At 42.7% G+C, this 23141-nt stretch overlaps 1 protein-coding gene across 1 annotated transcript in view; it reads right to left on the reverse strand.

Annotated features, from left to right (window-relative positions):
* Positions 1 to 23141, reverse strand: part of ULK1 (unc-51 like autophagy activating kinase 1) — a 95642-nt gene that overhangs the window by 18560 nt on the left and 53941 nt on the right. The window contains exons 9-20 of the mRNA XM_044275620.1: positions 14852 to 14910; positions 13305 to 13387; positions 11646 to 11696; positions 10620 to 10708; positions 10163 to 10334; positions 8055 to 8112; positions 7619 to 7705; positions 5765 to 5887; positions 5225 to 5376; positions 3661 to 3744; positions 1886 to 2145; positions 252 to 445 (exon numbers count right to left, since the gene is read on the reverse strand). Coding sequence (XP_044131555.1) covers positions 252 to 445; positions 1886 to 2145; positions 3661 to 3744; positions 5225 to 5376; positions 5765 to 5887; positions 7619 to 7705; positions 8055 to 8112; positions 10163 to 10334; positions 10620 to 10708; positions 11646 to 11696; positions 13305 to 13387; positions 14852 to 14910 — 1412 coding nt within the window. The remainder of the gene's footprint in view (positions 1 to 251; positions 446 to 1885; positions 2146 to 3660; positions 3745 to 5224; positions 5377 to 5764; positions 5888 to 7618; positions 7706 to 8054; positions 8113 to 10162; positions 10335 to 10619; positions 10709 to 11645; positions 11697 to 13304; positions 13388 to 14851; positions 14911 to 23141) is intronic.

The following is a 23141-nucleotide window of genomic DNA, read 5'->3' on the forward strand; positions in this document are numbered from 1 at the left end:
ACCAAGTCACCCATTACCTTGCAAAAAAAATTAGATTGCGGTAATCCCATAATGTCACACTCAGCAGCGCATGAACAATTGTCACTGTGTAGCCCAGTGTGTCATGTCACAACTAGTGTTAGAAGATGATTAGACATTTATTGGTCAGCTCAATTGAAATCAGTGAAAGACATCACTGCTTATAGCCTGAATAAGAGCACACAGCGATAAAGCAACCGAAAACAGAGTAAAATGTGTAGTAGCATGAGTACCTGCCAAATGGCCCCTTCATGTCCTCCACAGGACGCATCCCTAGGCCAGTCTGCTGGCACTGGTACTGTCCTACATTCTTCAGGTCAGGAAGCGTCTTGTTTCGGGTTGGTGGGCCTATCACCCCTTGGTGAGTGAGAAGAGTCAGCAGATTCTGGGTACTGGTTCCCCTTGGAAACTCAAATGGTGATATGCTCTGAAAAGTAAGGAAAGAAGGAAACATTTAGCACTGGATTTATTATTATCCATTATTATTTTGAGATATCTTATATCTATCTATCTTATATCAATCTATCTATCCATCTCTCTCTCAATCTATCTAATATCTATCTCTCTTTTATCTAACTCTATCATTCTCTCTAATAAAATCTATCATCTATCTATAATCTATCTTATATATATCTTCTATCACAGGGATGGCCAACCTGAGGCTCTCCAGATGTTGCAAAACTACAACTCCCAGCATGCCCGGACTGCCAACAGCTATCAGCCTACAGAAGGGCATGGTGGGAATTTAAGTTTTACAACAGCTGGAGAGCCACAGGTTGGCCATGCCTGTTCTATCATCTATCAATCTAATATCTATCTAACTATCATTCTATCTAATATCTATATATCTATTATCTATAATCTATCTTCTATCCTTTATCAATTAATCTAATATCTATTAATCTAGCTATCTCATTCTATCTAATATCTATCTATCTATCATCTATCTTATATCTAACTCTCTATCAATCAATCTAATATCTATGTATCTATCAATCAATCTAATAGCTATGTATCTATCTATCAATCAATCTAATAACTATCTAATATATATCTATCTTATAGCTACACACATAATAATAGCAGCAGCACTCCTTTAAATGCCAGGTGCAAAAATCCCTGTAAAGTTTCGGACGTGGAAACCACAGCCAAAAATGGAATAGAAAACAAGGCAGCACTCCGGTCTTCCGTGAAGAAAAGTGGATCTTTTATTACACCCAATGCAAGGTTTCAGCTCATCTCTATGGAGCTGTCTATCTAATATCTATCAATCTTATATCTATCTAGTATCTATCTTATCTTATATCCATCCAATCTAAATACAAAAATATTGTAAAATATACTTTATGGAACAAACAGTATACAGCACAGTCTTTATGAAGGATCATCAGCTACACACCGGGTAATGATGTGAGGCTCTATGCTGGCTATGTACATTTGTTTAGTGCACAATATAGGCCGGTGGTGACGAACCCAGAGGCGGCACTCAGAGCCCTCTCTGTGGGCACCCGCACCCTGGACAAAGTCTATGGTGTACCAATATGCCTTTAGACCTTTCCTGCCAGTCATCAGCGCAGGGCGCACTATGAACAGCACAGGCAGCGCATTAAATGATAAAGTACATGGAAGATATACTATATTGGACTGTAGTATTCAGGTTAAATTGCTGTGTTGGCCTTTTGTGATAAATATGTGGGTTTTGGGTTGCAGTTTGGGCACTCGGTCTGTAAAAGGTTCACCACCCCTGATATAGGCTGTCTTCCTACTCAGTCATACTCAGTTTTAGGATAACCTCTAAGCCACTAAATGTGCTAGAAAATAGTAGTAAAATACTTGTTGTTACTCCTTGATGGTTCTGTTCTCTTACCTTTGTGGGTGAACCCAGTATAGTTGGAAGGGGGCTCCTATGCATAAATTCAGACAACTTGGGGGATGATCTGAGAGGTCGGGTGGACTGTAAGCCATGGATCTGCTGGGGGGAACTTGGCTTTGTGAAGACATCTCTAGGTATTACAGGATCTGACAGCTGTTTCTTAATCTTCTGTCTGCTTGGTTGTAGGTCAGACAAGTTTGGAGCACTGTTAAGACGAGATCCCATTCTAGAATTCTGTGCAGGGACTGGAATACCTGTAAGATATGTAGATGTAATGACAGACTGGAGGGTGGGAAAAGAAATCCTGAGCTTTCCATGGCGAGTACATACCCACTGAACCTCTAGTCCAGCTAACAGTAATGAATACTGAACAGAAAAGGAGTCTGAATTAAACTCCCTTAAAGTCTGGGTTTCCATAAAATCCATCAGTGGTGGTCTGCTCTTGTTGCACCCAAGCCATGCTCCTTTCTGTGCCAGCCCCTTCCTTGCTGCTTTGATTGACAGGGAGTGGCCCGGCTGATCGATTTTACAGACCATTTTATTAGGAACGAGCGTTGCTGTAAACGCTTGCTCCCGATAATTGGCCCAAATACTGTGCGGTCTAATAAAGCCCTTAGATTGAGCCTCCAATAACAGTTTGGTGGGGGTCTGACTCCTGGCACGACCAAATATCAGCTGTTTGAAGGGGCCCACAGCACATAGGGCAGTGATGGCTAACCTCCGGCACTCCAGCTGTGGTAAAACTACGACTCCCATCATGCTCCATTTATTTCTATGGAGTTCTGAGCACAGCCAAGCAAGTATGCATCTTGGGAGTTGTAGTTTTACCACAGCTGGAGTGCCGGAGGTTAGCCATCACAGCACATAGGGCAAGCACCGCAGCCTCTATATTATCAGGCACAGTGCCATACATTCTGTACACAAATTCATAAATGAATTCTGTCATATGCATACATCTGAAACTGTTGTATACTTCCCTAAGGCAACTTGTTCCTCCCCTAGTGCTGGAAAAACACCAGTGCGTGCTGACAGTAAATATACCTGCGCATGGGTGACTTCTGGGTTCAGGCACTGAGGTGTTTACCACATACACCAAAACCATGTCTGATTTCAGAAGTGTATTGTGCACAACATGTAAAGGTGACCTAATCATAGTCACAGCTGACAGTTTGTTGCAGTGTATCGTTATTAGCAAAAGTCTGTAAGTTTAACATAGCGGCAGCTCAAATCCCTCTCTCTCCCGTGTCTATACTGATCAGCCTCAAAGACAATAAAACTTAAAGGATTGTATCACTTCAGCAAATGGCATTTATCATGTGGATAAAGTTAATACACAGCACTTACTAATATATTGTTCCTATCCATATTGCTTCCTTTGCTGGCTGGATTCATTTTTCCATCACATTATACACTGCTCATTTCCATGTGCAGATATAGGAGGTGACCAGGACGGGAGATGCTGCGCATGCGTGCCTATCCATGCCACTACGGTCCTGACTACCAGAGAAGCCTGCACATTTTCCTATTCACGGCTGGTAGTGGTTGTAACCCCTGGAGCAGTGTATAATGTGATGGAAAAATGAATCCAGCCAGAAAAGGAGACAATATGGACAATCACAATACATCAGTAAGTGCCTTGTATTAACTTTGTCTACATGATAAATGCCATTTGCTGAAGTGAGACATCCCCTTTAAACAGGTAAGACACGGGAGCACAGTGTCTGCACTCTAATATGAATAAACTATACAATTTTTCATGCTATACACACCATAATCAGGGCTCCTGTTTCTCGGTTCTGCTCCCCCAGGACTTCTGCTGATGTCCTGCCCAGGCTGCTCTGGAATGGTGCCCACTGTGGCATACGTAGAAACAAAGTAAGCAGAATTGTAACTGTCTTTATGTACTGTATGGGAAAGTAATTCTCGTTACAGCTGGATCACGGCATCCATGTACAGATTAGTTAAAATAAAAAATGGAAAAGTGGATATAAAGCTCTTGCTATAAATTTTATTCTTTCCAAAAGGTACAAAAACCTGTAAAAAGTTACATAGCAGTAATACTCACCTTTTCGATCCCCGCTGCTGTCATTTTGATGCTTCCCAGGTCCCCCACCAGTCTCTACTTCTTGGCCCCTCTCGAAATGTGACCACGCAGCCCATCACAAGTCACAGTATTGACTAGCCTCGGCCAGTTATGGGCTGAGTGGCCACATTTAAGTCTAGGGAAGCATCATGGAGCAAAAGACCAATGGGAGACCCAGGAGGCATCAAAAAGGAGCAGTGGTGGATCGATAAGGTTTTACTTTTTTAAGCCATTCTATTCTTTTTCTATTTACATTTTTTTTGCCAGCTAGACAACCACTTTATCATAGTTCAAAAGTCTAATAATTAAAGGGCATCTGTCAGCAGATTTGTACCTATGACACTGGCTGACCTGTTACATGTGCACTTGGCAGCTGAAGGCATCTGTGTTGGTCCCATGTTCATAAGTGCCCGCATTGCTGAGAAAATTATGTTTTAATATAAGTAAGTGAGCCTCTAGGAGCAACAGGGGCGTTCCCATTACACCTGCTCTTTATGCAATTTCTGAGCCCTCTCCACTTTGACTAATAGGACCAGGTGTGATGCCTGGCCTTGTCAATCAAAGTGGAGAGGTCACGGCAGCAGTTCCAGTTGTTAAAACATCATTTTTCTCAGCAATGCGGGCACATATGAACATAGGACCAACACAGATGCCTTCAGCTGCCAAGCGCACATGTAAGGCTACTTTCACACTAGCAAAATCGCTTCCGTTACAATAATACAACCGCATGCATTCGTCATGAACGGATCCAGTTGTATTATGTGATCTATAGCCATGACGGATCCGTCTTGAACACCATTGAAAGTCAATAGGGGACGGATCTGTTTTCTATTGTGCCAGATTGTGTCAGAGAAAACAGATCTGTCCCCATTGAATAACATTGTGTGCCAGGACGGATCCGTTTGGCTCTGTTTTTGGTGTCCGCTTACAGAGCGGAATGGAGACTGAACTGAGACAAACTAATGCATTCTAAGCGGGTCCTTTTCCATTCAGAATGCATTAAGGCAAAACTGATCCGTTTTGGATCGCTTTTGAGAGCCCATGACGGATCTCACAAACGGAAAGCCGAAACGCCAGTGTGAAACAGGTCAGCCAGTTTCATATGTACAAATCTGCTGACATACCCTTTAACAACAGTGGAGGTGAAGTCATAAACAGCTGGGTATACTATGGCTACTGAGTTATAAATTCTGAAGTTTATGCCTTTAAATCACCACTATATCAAAAGACAGTGAAAGAAACCTTCTTACCTTGAGGAGAGGGAATGAATGCTTTTGCTCCTCCAAAAGAGAGCCTCCGCGTTGTTGGTGCAGAAGCAGTTTCGATAGGGAAAGGAGGGGATGTTCCTGCTCTCATGAAATTAAGGGGGCTGGCACTGTTGGACTTCCGCACCATGCCAGATCTAAAAAGAAGACATCCAGTGATACAGATTAATCCATAATGAAGCAAAACATGCTTATTAGGATGATGGCATATAATATCAGTCACACTATGACAACTATGTACTAGGGACAATTACACATTCGATCGCACAAGTAATTCAGCACAGTAGGGGAAGTCGGAGGGCGGCAGCTTACTAGTTAGACAGACACAATAACCATACTTTCTATGTATGGTTAGAATATGAATTGATACAAGTACCGTAAATGGGTCCTTAGATGGTAGTTGTGGCAGAAGCCAGACAAGACCTCTGTACGTACAATACATATTAGCAACTGGAATCACTCATCACACAATAAGAAATATGCATAATAAACCTACTTTATCATGGGGACACATTCCATACAAACCTTTGTGGTGTGTACTGATTGGGTGACTGTAAATTCTGCTCAATCCTCCGATAATTGTCGATTTGAGTTGGTACTGGAATGGGCACAGACTGACCATATCTACTAGCTGATGCCTGAGGCAATCTAAAGGAAAGAAACAAAAAAATAAAACTCCATAAGCTGTTGAAGTGAAACAGTTGTACTGCTGTAGAAAACAGCACAGCATGCTGCAGAGTAGAACAAAGGGCACCAAGATACTGGGGTCAGTTGGGCTCATTGATATCCAGATCTGTCCCTGGTTTGTATTCGATTTTTCTGTTCCTATGACAAACCAGGAAAAGGGCATGCCCAATGCAGAAGTCAAAGAAGCCTTAAAGGGGTATTCTGGCCTAGGAGCTGACAAACCCAATGGTCCTAACCCGTAGCCTTTTGAAAAAACAAAAAACACCTGTACGCTGACTCTGTTCCTACCCTACAGGAACAAGTAGCTTGATCCAGTGAATAGCCGAGGCCAATCACAATCCTCAGCAGTCACATGTGCTTGAATGGCATGTCACTAGCAGCGACGTGTCGGTCAAGCACATGCGACCGCTTAGGTCTATCATTGCCTGCAACAGTCACAGGACCAAGCAGATCCCAGCTATGCAGGGACTGAAAGTGGTCAGCAATGGGGCAGTGTTTTTATTGGGGCACAGGAGAGGACCATTAGCATTGTTGGCTCCTAGGTTGGACAACCCCTTTAAAATAATGTAACATATAAAAGCTAAAACAATCTAAAAAAATAAAAAGCAGCACACAATAATAGCGGGTGCAAAATCCTTCCCAGGACCTGAGACCAAGGTCCTATGTAGATATATTTGAAAAAAAAAAAAGACGGCAGCACTCCAAACTTTGGTGAAAAAAACTGGTGGTTTATTAACCCATCTAGCAGCAATGTTTCAGCTCTCTCTATGGAGCCTTTGTCTAGCTGAGTCAACATGTGCAATGTGTCATATATTTATAGTGAGAACAAATACATACAACAAAATTACATGATTATTCAATAAGGCAGTGATTACAGTAAAAACCTCTTAAAAAACATGATTACTCCATAGATTTATATTAGTGTCATGATTCAGTATAATGATAATCATAAATCTTTGTTTTAACAATCATAAAAAAACTTCATTAAAAGCATATATTCAATTCATACACATAATTATCAATAAATACATATAAGTGTGCATAGTGAGTATCATATAAACAGGATTAAACACCTTTTAATCTTGAGGAGCAGTCACGCATGATGCCAATAATCAATGGGACCAGCTTGGCGTTGGAAGATGCGGCATGCACATGCGCCGCCCGTCCGTGCTCTCGCGAGACACGGGAATACAGCTAAGAAGATAGGAACCACATTAAAGATGGCCACAGTCTCGGAATTGCTCAGAGCGCATGAAGTTTAGGAGTTAATTTTATTTTGGGCTTGGGCGTAACACAGGGGGCATGCCTGCCTGTATGGTCAATTCCGAGACTGCGGCCATCTTTAATGTAACATTTCAGATATACATAGAGTGCTCTCTCTGTCTCTGCAGGGTCCCGAGCTGTAAATTCAGTATAGTTTATTTTGGGCCCTGTTCATTTTTTTATTTAAAGGGCCTACATATATTGTATTTTGGTGCCTTATGGTCAATATGCATATTGACTGAACACATCCACAGGGATTCAAAATGATGAACTGACACCAATCCCAGAGAAATCAAGTTCATCTGCTCAAGGATCCCTCCTATATATTTCTGAATATAGAAATAATGGAAATCACATAGCAAGTAAAAAAAAAGTAATAAAAGGCCTCATCTCGATGATACAATTGAAAGGTTTTCTTTCAGCTCTTACCGGGATGGACTTGGGGAGCAGCTATATGGAAGTGTTGGTGAAGGTGTTCGAGCCCGGCTCTCCAGACCAGCAGATGTCAGCAGAGAACTGGGAAGAAACACAGATAAGACTTAAGGCCATCAAAAAGTATAAGAACTAGCCTTGCAAAGTCCAAAGACGTCGTAATATCACACTTAGTATCTCAAGATGTCTCAATAAAGAGACCTCAAACAACCCTCTCAAAATGGACAGACAAATTATTGGGTGAGAACACTCACTGTGCGTGTGGTTTTACCTCCACAATATGCACTATTTCTGGAAATGATCAGTTTGCTCTGCTGATGTGGGCATAGAGCTGACTGATGATAACCTTTTGAGGCCAGATTGTATGAGTAGGTGGTAAGTTGCTAACTTTGTGATTTGTAGACCGTCTGAACTGGGAGGACAGTTTTCTTACCCGCTATACATTAAAGTATCTTGGATGGGCTTGCTTGTCGTAGCTTCTGCGATATCTCCTAGAACATAAAAGAACTGATTAACTCAAAGCTATAATTAAAGTATTACATGATGACTACATAAAGACAAACGCAGGTACATAGCTGTCTGACTGCATTTCCATATCAACGTTCTCAGAAAGTTGCACTCCATTATTCCTTGTATGTTAAATAATTAGTTGAAGTAAAATTGAGAAATTCTTTAAATGGAATTGAAGACCCAAGGAGAAAAGTAATAATGCTAACTAAAGCACTGAAGCCAGCCATACACAGGCAATCCAGCTATACTGTAGACGGAGCATCATTCCTATAGCTCTTGGCCAAACTATTAATCCCACTTGCCAACAAACCTCAAGGGACTTGGGTATTTGTGGCACTATGCACAAATGAAGATCATAGGGACACGAGTGGAATAACAAAAGCATGACTATTGTCCTATTAACCTGCATGTCACTCTGTCTATCACTGGGCACTTATCTTTACTTCAAGGGGTTATCCAGAATTTTTAAATTGATGTCCTATCCTCAGGACACCTTGACTCACGGCACCATGGTCGATCAGTTGTTTGAAGAAGGCATGAGTGCCGTGCTCTCCTCACAACTCATTGACCGGAGTGCCCTTCATAGTGTAGTGGCTGTGCTTGGCCATGTGAACGATGTACGTGACGTCACAGGTCTAGGAAGAGCACTGCATCCTCTCCATACAGCTGATTGGCGTGGTTCCGACACCCGGGACACCTCCTGATCTGACACTAAAGACCTATCCTGAGGATTGGTCATCAATATGAATTCCCCGATAAACTCTTTAGTTAGTTTTCAATTACTAAACTTGAAACAACTTGTTGGTGGAAGGGGCTTCGAGGAGAAGACAGCTTCTGGAGTAAAAACTCCTTTGAAAGCCTTGGAAGTGAGCTGTGCTATGCTTCTTTTCCTGGTCTCCATAGGGTTTCCGGTAGGAAGACAAGTCTTTAACTGCTAATACTTAAAAGTAACAACAGCTCCAGACATGAATCGAATGGAGAGTTTCAGTAGGCTCCACTGGCATCAATTAATCATAATTTATGAAGCCAGACTGTCAGAACTCGCCCGCTGGATTAGTCCTAGGTGAATGGATTAGATTTGCAAATCTCTTCTTTCATTACCTATGACAGGAGGTTGCCTCAGTGATGTACATCAAGGGGACACTAAACCTAAAATTGTATCTCTTTTCTATGTAGCGGAATACTATCAGTCATTTTGGGCCGAGGAAAGGCTGACTGTAGTGTTCTGCAATGGGATTAATAACAGGATGCCAGAAAAATGTCTGCCCCCATAGTCATCTATGTCCAGTTATGAAAACCTTGGCAAATATTTCCATTCCCGGTAGTGAAGGATGGTAGAAGCTCTTTTAATCAGGTACAGTTTTATAAGCTTTGAATTTTTGGTTTAGTGGTTCTTGAAATCTATAAATGGGTCCATAGAGAATGAAGCTTTACAGGCAAGGCTTCCATATTACAAAATCACAGAGGGGTAAGCCGCCATACCAATGGAAAAAAAGGCTTAGACTTTGTTGCTGCCCCTTCTTTCCATCCTATGTAGGAGAGAACGTTGGGTATTTCCTCTTTGCTAACGTTTCTTTGGTGGTAAAGAAGAGGAGTCCTGTGGAGGTCCACACAACCCACAATAAACCATACTAGACCATACTGTGCTCTCCTTTTGGGTTCCTGCTTACAGGTGTATATCTTTACATTGTTACTGATATGAAATTTGTTCAACTAAGGTCCGTCATACACATTAGATAGTCCTCGGTCGAATGCTCATTCGGCTGACAGCTATCCCTACAGGTCACCCATATACTCACTCGGCCAGGTTCTATATGCAGAGAGGGGAGAAAGCCACTGCCAAACTCATCTAGCAGAGGATATCTCCCCAAGAACATATGGATCTGGCACTTGATATCCAACTACCTGATTCCTATCTCTCCTGACATCTGCCATCAGGGGAGAATCGGGATGTCCCCAAATACCTTAGATGGTCGGCCAGTCCTATTAAAATCAGCACACCATGTGTATAGTTTGTAAAATATTACAAACCTTGAGAACTTGGAAATTGTGCAGGCACCATCACAAAATCATCAGTGTCACAAGAGGAGTTCTTGCTGCTGCTCCCTGCAGATTCCTTTGAACCTTGAAGAAATCCTGGAGAATCAGGGATAGGTGAGACCAGGGTTTTTTCCTGTAGTTGCTGCATTTCACCTAAGGATTGCTGGGGGTAAAATTATTAAAACACAATATAAATATTAAAGTAGTGAAAACGTCAGCTCAGTATACGGCACTGCCTCAACTACTGTATACAGGCAGTATAGTAATAGTACAGGATTAGTAGTATAGTGTGTGTTTTACATCCGTCAAGCAAGGACACAATTGCCCCCTCCCCCCCGGGTCAATATGGACATCTAGATTTGTGAGGTAAGATGGCATCAAGTCACAAAGACTGGCTTCTAATCTATTTTACAACCCTACAGGAGTAGATCTTAAGATATGTACTTACAGGTGGAGACGCCAAATGTGATGTGGAAGAACTGCTGCAAGAACTTCCTGAGCCTGAACTGGGATATGACGGCATTGGCACAGGCGCAGCTAGGGAGACAGGAATATGGTTAGAAGTTACTTTACTCTTATAGGCAAAGCTTCAGCACAGAAAATGACATTATTCTCACAATCCTGCTGTCAAAAGTGATGCTTGTCATAGCAGTAAGGTACTACTTTTCAGACGTAGCACTATTTATAAATGATGATGCAGCGGAATCAAACCAATTAAAAGGGAATAAGCAAGATTTTATGCTGACTATACTTCAGAGCTGTGGTCTCAGCAAATAAAGCGCATTCATTGCATGGTGGAAAGTTATGGAATTTTCCAATGTGCTTTCTGTATCATTTTTAATGATTTTTGAGATCTCTGCTTGCTGGCATCATATGTGACTTTTACTGTTTACCTCTAAGGGATGAAAACCAGTCCTGCCATATTATGTCTATGGGACAGCTTTAATAACTGTACTGTAACTGGAAGGAGCACCTGTGTGCCCATCACCTATGACCAGAGCAGAGTGTTATGCCCTAGAGCAGGGATGGCCAACCTGAGGCTCTCCAGCTGTTGCAAAACTACAACTCCCAGCATGCCCAGAGTGCCTACAGCAGTGATGGCTAACCTCCGGCACTACAGCTGTGGTGAAACTGTGACTTCCAGCATGCTCCATTCATTTCTATTAAGTTCTGAGAACAGCTAAGTCGTAGTCTTACCACAGCTGGAGTGCCAGAGGTTAGCCATCACAGGCCTACAGCTATCAGCCTATAGCCAGGCATGGTGGGAGTTGTAGTTTTACAACAGTTGGAGACCCGTAGGTAGATCATCCCTGCCCTACAGTTAAACAATGAAGATTCCCATTGAATGACAGCAAGTGGAGATAGTGAAAGTCCAGAATTAATGTAGAAAGTACACTGGAAAATGTTATCTGCCTAAAATGATAACCTTAAGTCAATGCTAGTAACATACAATATATACCCAAATAATACATACATTTCTTCATGGAGGAGCCCACATCCAGAAACGAATGGTGAAAGAATTCATCTAAGGAGGAAACAGGAAAAGTTTAGGAGAAGGCAAAAGAGAGCTATATATATTAGAACTGGGAGATTTTGCAAAAAAGAATCATCTAAATTATTTTTAATTTAAGGACAATTATTGATTTTTCTTGATTATTTTTGTTATGGCAACAACTTTTTTATTTGTCGATGAGCCATATGAGAGCTTGTTTCTTGTGGGGAAAACTTTTTTATTGACACAATTTTGGGATACATATAACATATCTGTTAACTTTTATTATTTTTGGGGGATGGTAATAGAAAAAAGAAAGCAGTTCCGTCACCACTTTTTTTTTTTTTCTAGAATTTTTTAATACATTTTATTAACCTTCCTTTAATTATTAGTGAACACCGTCTTACAGATGCCATTATTAGAAGCCATGCACTGCCCTCCACCCCCCAAGTTGATGGTCAGTGGTCGTATATGACACATTGTCATTCCACTGAATTTAGGCAGCCTGCACAGCCCCTACCTTCAAACAGTACTGGTGGTCAGGTAATAGTATTTCATGCCACTAGTCGCCCTACATAGTTATTGTCATCCCCCAGCCCTTCTTAAAACGATTCCTTATCCCCCTTTTGGTGAGCAGATTTACCAGATCCAAAATGGTGGCAAGTTGCTAAAGAGGGAGTGGGCCCAGCTGCTTGGAAGAGAGTGGGTGTCGGGAGTGCAGCCGGCAGAATGTCCAAGCATCCCAAGCCAACCGCAATCCAAAGTTCAGGCTTTCAAGGGCTGGCGCAGGTAAAAGTTGAGGGGCGGGGCTTTTTATAGCTCCACCCACATCAACCGTCCTGACACTGGTCAGTGACCAGAGGGGGAGCAGTGAGCACCGTCACTGACGGAGTGATGTTACATCAGCCTGCGTGGAGGATGATATGGAGTTACACAGTTCACAGCGGCTGCTGCGGAAGATTACAGGGGGCACCATGAAGGGGAGGAGGGATGATTACATCAGTTAACTGACAGCATGGCCCACCAGGGTAGACTTTCAGTCCATGCCTGGCTGCAGTCACTGCTGGGATCCCCCTGTGATCCGGAGCACTGTATCAGCGCAGCCTGTGTGGACTCTTCCGTCCCTGCTGCCTGTGTCAGGGTTAAAGGCGCGGATGGCATGGACTGAACATAGCACTTTGCCTGCACCGATACAGCGCCTTGGATAAAATGTTTTATTTTTTTTAAAACAAATATCATGAGGCTCTAAAAGGGCAAATTAATCAAATTTGTTTGGTTAGTCGCCCAGCCCTAATACATATATATGCAAATATAACAGTGCTTATAATTAATACCAAGAGCTGGGCTTTTTATTGACAAGCAAAACCCACTGTGGTCCCTCTATTATGTGATAACATGGAGGCTGGTCCTGAGCGTGGGCTTGTGCTCCATGGGGTGGACAACACTCCATGCAGACCTCCTGATCTGTGAGATGTACAAGTATGGACGCTCCGATGCAGATATCTGCAGAGCCAGGGTTTAGCAGAATTCATAGAAACTATACATTTTGGCTCAGATTTTGATACATACTAAAATCTATAAGAAGCTTTACTTGCTCATTTGCAGGAATTTGGCCAAAAGAATTTACAAGTAACACTTTACCAAAGTCCATCCGGTCCTTCTGGTTCCTCTGTAAAAGCCCCAAAAGAAGCTGCTTCAGATGACTTGAGGTTTCTCGAGGGATGCTGAAATGCCATCACAGAAACATACACGCCGGTTACCAGCACATACCGACACAGAAATACAAGGGCAAAGCTGTCCAGACGAGCAGCGAGCGAGTACAGGGAAAATGCTGAGCAGAAGATTCGAGCGAAAAGCGAGAGGGGAGCATGTTTGCCAGGGTTAAATTTAACAAGTGCAAGCACCCTGGGTATTATTCCTCGTCGCTCCTAAACTAGACCCCTGGGTGTGGTTCTAAAGTATTTTTAGGGGACAGAAGTCATGAGGTGGGCAGCAAAATAACATCTTGTGCGTTAACTAAAGATCAAAGAAATATTGTCCTTTTAGACAAACTTTAGAAGGGGCTTTATGATGAGTAGTAGACCTATTTCCAGGGCTTGCACATGTTTTTCTGGGACTGTAATGCTGATGGCTTATGCTAATGAATGGTCATTGATATCACATTGGTAGAGATCAGACTCCTGGCACCCCCATGGATCAGCTGAATGAACGGGTGGCTATGCTGGGGAACAGGCACTGGAACAGCACCATTCACTAGGTAGTGGCCATGAGTGGTATTGCAGCACTTTTAGTTACCCATTCACTTAAAGCAGGCATGTCCAAACTGCGGCCCTCCAGCTGTTGCAAAACTACAACTCCCAGCATGCCTGGATAGCTTACAGCTATTAGGGCATGCTGGGAGTTGTAGTTTTGCAACAGCTGGAGGGCCGCAGTTTGGACATGCCTGACTTAAAGGGTAACTAAACCCTTTTAATAACTTTATTAAAAACTATTCTAAAAGCGCTATAGTTTTGCAATATACATTTTTTTTAAAAACATTTTACTGACAAAAAAGGCACTCGAAGTTCAGGTTGATTGTACACCAGTACAATGCTGACATGTCAGAGGTATAAGGGTGTATGGATTCCACTGTACTGCAGGAATAAGGGCTGCAGTGAGTGCTGTACTGGCAGGAGCACACATTGTTGTATGCTCTTGTAGCACTCAATGCGCCCCCTATGGGTGCAGTACAGTGGAATATGTACACCATTGATGTGTCAGGAGGCAGAAGCAGCTGATTGGTGGCAGTGCCTGGAGTCCGTCTCCTACAGATCTAATACTGATGACCTATCCTAACCCCTTTCAACATGAAGGCTGTGCTGATAATCAGCCATTACATGCCTATATACACATTATCTGCCACATTTGGTAAAATGCAGACCAGTCAAAAACATTTCCTTGAGCCCCGTAGGCTTCTCCAGTATAAAAAAAAAAAGTTTCCTCAAATAACCTGTCCCATTTGCTGAAGGGATTAAAGGCCTTTCTGTCTGAGCCTGGCACAAACAGCTATGCAGTGTTAATTAAGGAATGCTCAAGTTAGTGCCAGATATCTAGTGCCCATCTCCCTGGCAGCCTGAAACTTCAGCACAGAATCAGCAGGTGTAGAGAAAGTCGATGGGAAAGGTCAGTAATGCTGGAAGAATGATTACTTGGGTATGAGGGTCTTGTTCTTTTCATAGTAGAGACGGAGATCCTGAGGGCTGCTGGCCTGAAAAGAGAAGGTGGTCTGTAAGCTCCAGAAGGTCACGGGACAAGATTATCATACAATAGTCACACAATAAGCTAGACATATTACTGGCCCACCAAACACCTCTAACCACTGAGGGCCACCATGAATCGGGCTACTCTGGTCATCCAAGATAGGAGAGATGGAACCGTGCAGACTACGAGGTGCTGCCATACATTAAGCATAAAGATCACACTTTCTACAAATGACATCTTGCACGTGGGAGAAGGTGAGTTTTCTTTGATTCAGCAGTGAAGAATGGAAAAGGATGGGCATACACCTGAACCTGCTGCTGGCCGACTCCCTTATATATGTGCATGCTCAGCCAAGCAAACTTCTTTTCAGTGGGGAAAGGACAGTAAACCTGGTCAGGGTCAGGAGACCCTTATGTGCATTAGATTACTTTATGATTCCACCATGTTTGACTGACATTTATCTGATGTGTATGGCCACATTTAATTGAATGACAAATCTGGTTACTTAAAGCTTTGGGGAGAACATACAAATCCAATGCAGAGGCTGTCCTTGGTCAGACTCCTGTCATCAATGCTAATCACTGAGCCACCATGCTACCGGCTTCTTCTTATGTCCCCCCTCCTGACATGTCTGGTTTAGTAGCTTCATGCATTCCCCATGTAATAACTATTCTGTAGCATCTATTCTTATGGCTTTGTGTTGTGTCATTCCTTTATTATTCCTGATAGAAGTTAGGAGAGAATTACTGGCAGCTTGCAGTGAAGGTCCAGATAAGTGTTACCAGTTGGGGGGCGAGTCCCTACACAGTCCTACCCTAATAGCACTGATTGGATCTGTCGCTGTGTAAGAACACCCCGCAACTGGTAACACCCATTGAAAACCTACTAGTAATTCATTCATTTCATTTACATGGGGAATACAAGCTGTTACTTACAGGTCCTCTCTGTAGATCTCAAGTACCGGACATTAACTACATGGCAGATGAAGAGTCTCATCAGGGACATGCCATGTCACTATGGAGCTCTGATTAAAGGGGTTGTCTGGGAATTTAATAATTTCTAGCAGGTCTTGGCAGCCCGTCTCTCCTAGTAAAAGAATCATACTTACCTGCTCTCCTGGGTCTGCATCTTCCAGTCCGGGGTTTGTCTTCTTGATCCCCGGCATGGTCACTTGATCCTCTTCAGCCAACCATTGGCTTCAGCAGTGACGTGTCTCTTGTAGACTTGTCACCACTGAAGCCAGCGGTTGGCTGAGGAAGAGGATGAAGTGACCAGCACAGAGGATCAGAGTGGCGGGAGCAGGTAAGTATGATCCTTTCAGTAAGGCCTCTTGCACACAAACGTATTTTCTTTCCGTGTCCGTTCAGTTTTTTTTGCGGACCTTATACGGAACCATTCATTTCAATGGGTCCGCAAAAAAAAACCAGAAGGTACTCCACGTGCATTCCATTTCCGCAAAAAAAATAGAACATGTCCTATTATTGTCCGCATTACAGACAAGGATAGTACTGTTCTTTTAGGGGCCAGCTGTTCCGTTCCACAAAATACGGAATGCACACGGACGTCATCCATATTTTTGTCGGACTGCAAAATTCATACGGTCATGTGCAAGAGGCCTAAGGAAGACAGGCTGCCAGCACATGTTAGAAATAATATATTCCCAGACATCTCTTAAGGATGCAGTTCATAATCCAAATATCAGGGAAGAAGGGAATATTATAAAATCTTTTTCCCAGAATATTGATGTGCGGAGCCCTATTATCTACTCATTCATATATTGTATAGCCTTCCTACCGTCATCTGCACTAATATTTGCTAATATTTTTGTCTTACTTTTATAAAGAGAAAAGGGTGAAAATAACTACACTATATAAAAGAGGTTGTCTCACGAAAAATATTTTCATGGGACAACCTCTGAATACTTTTGTAATTGCATGTAATAAAAAATTTAGTACAGCCACTGAGCTATTTAATAAAATGTATCTGTATAGCGCCACCTGCTGTTTGTTTTTTTCTTATTTCTTTGACCTGCTCACTGAGAAGGCTGCACATGCTCAGTTACATCCTTCAACGGCCTCCTGAGCTGTGATAGGGAGAGCATGGACACTCCCCTTAGCTGCAGCGGAAAAGACACTCCCCTTAGGCTGTCAGCTTGATATAAATCTAGCAGAGCAATGAATGGGGAGATCTCTGGATCCATGTGAGGTACAGGGCTGGTCCTAGCTTTGTTAAAAAAGAGATTTTCATGTACTATATGATGTATGATTTTAATTTCTTACATTAGTCATGGGATAACCCCTTTAAAATGAATGGAATGTGCTGCCCCCTAAAATGTGTTACCCCACAACTATGCCCATTTTACCTATGTAAGAAATGCAATTCTGCCCTTCTGTATCAGAAAAGAGAGGAGAGAAGAGCGACACTAAGAAGGGGCAGGCTGACATAAAAAGAATACAGTAGACATACTAGACACTAATATCAGCAGCGACCTGGAGGGACCCCGGATTTAAAAACAGAATGTGCCTGACAAGTATTGGACTCCGGTCACCTCAAGGACAGCTCCAGATTTCATGGTAGCTACACTACAAACACAGTGAGACAACTACATCGAGCGTCAGATTTTTTTTTTACGCCAGGGGTAAGGTAATGGTAACTTTCCTGAGGTCTGTCTTAGGAAATACTTGCACTCCTCATAAAATAATAATTCTGGAGGATCTACTCTTAGAACTATGCTTTGTGATGTTCATCCTGGAAATGTATCAAACATTAAAGGGTTGTCCGAGTTATGAAAGAAAAAAATATATATATAGCACTGTAAATCTGATGGGCATCAATATATAACTAAGCTAACCAAGTTTTAGGCAAAAACAATATCTATTTCCTAAGGCTACTTTCACACTAGCGTTCAGAGAGGATCCGTCTGAGACGGATCCGCTCATATAATGCAGACGGTGGCTCCGTTCAGAACGGATCCGTCTGCATTATATTGTAAAAAAATTTCTAAGTGTGAAAGTAGCCTGAGCGGATCTGTCCAGACTTTACATTGAAAGTCAATGTGGGACGGATCCGTTTGAAGATTGAGCCATAGTGTGTCATCTTCAAACGGATCCGTCCCCATTGACTTACATTATAAGTCTGGACGGATCCGCACGGCCAGGCGGACACCCGAACGCTGCAAGCAGCGTTAAGGTGTCCGCCTGCTGAGCGGAGCGGAGGCTGAACGCTGCCAGACTGATGCATTCTGAGCGGATCCACATCCACTCAGAATGCATTAGTGCTGGACGGATGCGTTCGGGGCCGCTTGTGAGCCCCTTCAAACGGAGCTCACAAGCGGACAGCCGAACGCTAGTGTGAAAGTAGCCTTATTTCCCTGGTTCTCTTCTGGCCCTTTGTTTACCTGCAATAACAACAATCTCTGCCCCTCCCCCTGCTCTGCTAAGGGAGTGAATACAAGAGCCGCCCTGAGTGACATGTCTGTCTGCTGGGAGACTCAGCAGCATGTTGTATGTGTAGGACTACAAGTCCCAACTGTAAAATTACACTGCTGATACACACAGGATCTTCCCCCTACCTGTTCTTGTGCAATGCTCTGCAGAACTCCTCTAGTCTATCACCTCCTGTGCTCAGCATTTGTCTCCTCATGGCTTCATGAGGGATCGGTCATGTCAAACTAATTTAATCAGTTTTTTATGAGGAGGTAAGTTCTAGACTCGACAGCGGCGAATCAATGTATGTCGTAAATCTGGACTTCTCCAAAGCATGTGACACTGTACCACATAAAAGGTTAGTATATAAAATGAGAATGCTCGGACTGGGAGAAAATGTCTGTATAGTGGGCAAGTAACTGGCTCAGTGATAGAAAACAGAGGGTGGTTATTAATGGTACACACTCAGATTGGGTCACTGTCACTAGTGGAGTACCTCAGGGGTCAGTATTGGGCCCTATTCTCTTCAATATATTTATTAATGATCTTGTAGAAGGCTTGCACAGTAAAATATAATTTTTTGCAGATGACACTAAACTGTGTAAAGTAATTAACACAGAAGAGGACAGTATATTGCTAGAGAGGGATCTGGATAGATTGGAGGCTTGGGCAGAGAAGTGGCAGATGAGGTTTAAAACAGACAAATGTAAGGTTATGCACATGGGAAGGAATAATACAAGTCACCCGTACATACTAAATGGTAAAACACTGGGTTACACTGACATGGAAAAGGACCTAGGAATTTTAGTGAACAGCAAACTAAGCTGTAGAAAACCAGCGTCAGGCAGCTGCTGCCAAGGCCAATAAGATAATGGGTTGCATCAAAAGGGGCATTTTGATACAAATCACTGGTCAGACCACACATGGAGTACTGAGTACAGTTCTGGGCTCCCGTGAACCAGGCAGACATAGCAGAGCTGGAGAGGGTCCAGAGGAGGGCAATTACGGGAATGAGGGAACTACAGTACCCTGAAAGATTATCAAAATTAGGGTTTTTCACTTTAGAAAAAAGATGACTGAGGGGAGATCTAATTACTATGTATAAATATATCAGGGGTCAGTACAGAGATCTCTCCCATCATCTATTTATCCTCAGGACTGTGACTGTGACGAGGGGACATCCTCTGCGTCTGGAGGAAAGAAGGTTTGTACACAAACATAGAAGAGGATTCTGTACGGTAAGAGCAGTGAGACTATGGAACTCTCTGCCTGAGGAGTTGGTGATGGTAAGTTTAGTAAAAAAGTTCAAGCTGGGCCTGGATATATTTCTGGTGTAATAACATTACAGGCTATAACTAGTAGAGATGGGCCGTTGATCCAGGGAGTTATTCTGATTGCCTGAATGGAGTCGGGAAGGAATTTTTTTCCCCCTTAAGTAGGGAAAATTGGCTTCAACCTCACAGTTTTTTTTTTTTTGCCTTCCTCTGGATCAACTTACAAGATAACAGGCCGAACTGGATGGACAAATGTCTTTTTTAGGCCTTATATACTATGTTACTGCCTGCAGCTACTCAGTAAAGCCTTCAGCCTGGAGCCTGTGCTACTGAAGGGGTTAAGAATCCAGGGCGAGAGCAGACAGCATCAGATGGCAGTGCAGAAGGGCGTGGCCAGCACAGTGACGGTCTCATGCACAGACACACATCTGCTTTCTCAGGCTTGTGCATGAAACATCACAAAGCAGGGAGAGAGGCTGACATCACAGGTCATGTGACCCTCAGTGAAATCTGAAAAAAGCAGCAACTGGAGATAAAGTAAGTGAATTGTAAAGTCCTTTGCCTAGTTCGAAACCTACAAAGGATATAGAAAATAACTCGGACAACCCCTTTAAAGGGGTTCTCCGGGAATAAAAAATAAATAAAAATACTTAAATATTACTTTATTATAAATATATTCCCAAATACCTTTAATTAGTTATAATGGCTCATTTTGTCTATGGAGCAATCATCAGGTGAAATAAAATGGCCACCATCCTTTTAGTACACACAAAACCTGTCCTAATCACACAGGAGGAAAGGTTACTTCACAACACTGAGCTAAAGAGCTGCCTTATCTCCTATTTGTCAGGGGTTATGATCCTGAATACAGTTTAATAAGATCTTCAGCTGAATCTCTGTATGAATGGAGTTAATGAGGAGATATGAAGTACAGAGAGGAGGTGGGGGTGGGGCTAATGAGCAGCAGTCCTTGTATGCACCCTTCATTACCACAGTCTGTCCTGTCAGTCCTCTCTGTACTTCATGTCTCCTCACTTTCTCCATTCCTTCAGAGATTCAGCTGAAGATCTTATCAGTTGTATTCAGAATAATAATCCCAGACAAGCAGAGCAGAGAGGAGGATGAGGTAGCTCTTTACCTCAGTGTTGTGAAGTAACTTATCCTCCTGTGTGATTAGGACAGGTTTGTGTGTACTAATAGGACGGCGGCCATTTTATTTCTCCTAATGACTGCTCCCTAGACAAAACAAACCATAATTACTAAAGAAAGACTTTTGGGAATGTATTTATAATAAAGTAATAGTTAAGTATTTTTATTTTCATAATACCCGGAGTGCGCCCCTTGCAAAAGTGCGCCCCTTGTTGTCCACAAGCTTGGATTCTATGGTCCGACGTTCTCTTACCTACACAGTATAGGGAGCAGTGATCACTAATGCCATCATTCTTCCCCATACTGACTAGTTGTTTGCTGGCAGCAGATCGTGATTACACAGCACAAGCTGCTGCTGGCAAACGATAATTTTTAAGCATGCTTAAAAATCACAATTGCCTGGTAAATCAGCGTTTGCAGGTTCATTGGGTAATCTGCAGCAGTATTACAGTGCCAGATCATCTCTAACGAGTGGTCCTATGAATGCTCATTAGCGATGATATGGCAGACATTCTGCCAGTGTAACACAAGCTTGATTCAACAAATTGGTAGGTGAATAAACAAGCACCAGCCCCACTGTTACCATCATGGCATAAACAAGGTACCTCTTTTCATTTTACTATGGGTATCTCTCTATGTATAAGCCTGGTTTTTCCCAGCACACATCCATATCTGTTTTGTAGTCTGCAAATTGTGGATCTGCAAAATACAGATGCGGTCTATATGCACATTTTTTTTGTGGACCCCTTGCCTTCAATGGTTCTGTGGTCTGCATTTTGCGGACAAATCCTATCTTTTTGCAGAATGGACATGCGGATGCATAAAGCACATGGATGTTCCATGTGCTTTCCGCATCTGTATTTCCATTCCGCATATAGATAGAACATGTCCTGTACTTGGCCGCAAAATGAGGACCACGGAAACAATTAATTCAATGGGTCCACCAAAAAATGCAGATGCAACACGGACAGTAGCCGTATTTTGCTGACTGTAAAATACATACGGTCGTGTGCATGAGGCCTTAGGACAGTTCAATGGAATACTTTATATCATTCTCTGGCAAACAATAAAAATGTACAATTTCATATTATTCTGTTCTAGCAGTTTGCTTGTGGTGGAGAGCCACAACAACAAGAAGATCTAGCGTTTGGTCTGAGGATTTATTAGAAAGTCAAGTGCTAAGGATACCATAGATATAAACAAGAATTAGGTTTCCAGACAGTTCTGAAAGAGTTAACAATGGAAAGAGAGACTGCTGAGTTCTGCTTATGAGCTGCTTTTTAGGAAACATGTGGGGCCCAGCACAAGGTTTCAAATTCCTAGGCTATAGAGGCCTACTGTATAGGGAAAGACAACCCTATATATACTAAGTTGTGTGTATGTTTTTTTTATGGCATTTCAAGCAAACAAGTAAAACTAGATCAGATAGGGAAAGGACCCAATGGGGGTCATTTATCAAAGACCAACTTTTTATGCCGGCGTTTGATACCCCTGCACTGCTGGAGGACGCGCTTAATTTATGACGAGGTGCAGGACTTGTCATAAACTAGGCGCATTCTCCGGCAGTCCATGCACCTAGACTAAAATCTACTCCAGCTCCTGACCGGAGTCAGTTTCAATTGTAATTTACACCTGGAAACAGGAGTAAGTGTTGGTGAATTTGCGGGAGCCAATGGCCCCGTCCCTGCTACGCCCCGCCACTCTGCAGTGGCAAGGACGGTGAAAAAACATTGAACGCACCTAAGAAGTCACAACATGGGGTGTGCAACTTTTTTTACAGCAAAAAACTGGTGTAGAGGGTCATGAGAAATGACTCCCAATCTCTGTTTTGGTTTGAAAAACCAGTTGAACAGGCAGCAGCATATTCCAGGCACCATGTGAAAACCCTACAGTATAGGGTTCTAGATCCAGTTAAACAGGATTAAAGCATTTTTCACTGATAAAACATATTACAAAGTTTTTTTGTGGTTGCCTGTATTATTGATTTATGCAACATTGCCTGATATTTTACATAACGAGAACTATCTAAAGTGTCACAATTCATGTATATCAGGGACAGTTCATGGGACGGAGGTTAACTGCAGTATCTTTTGTTTTTATTTAAAGGGTTTGTCCATCCTTTAGTAAGTGATGGCCTATCCTCAGGACAGGCCATTAGTAGCTGATCAGTGAGGTCTGCACCTTGTTCCCTGCCTGTTCGAGTGTAGCTCCATTGCCAAAAGTCGGTGCTGGAACTAAGTTGCTCCGTCAACGCAGTACTGGGGGGATCTCGCTACTACGGTACAGTGCTGCTCCCATTGAGGTTAATTGAAGCAATGCTGCAGTGATGAGCTCTGTCCACTACACAGTTGACTGAGCTTCGTACTTTCTTAGCTGACTTCCTCCAAACA

The sequence above is a fragment of the Bufo gargarizans genome, chromosome 1 (assembly GCF_014858855.1).
Source record: "Bufo gargarizans isolate SCDJY-AF-19 chromosome 1, ASM1485885v1, whole genome shotgun sequence".
NCBI classification, from domain to species: Eukaryota; Metazoa; Chordata; class Amphibia; order Anura; family Bufonidae; genus Bufo; species Bufo gargarizans.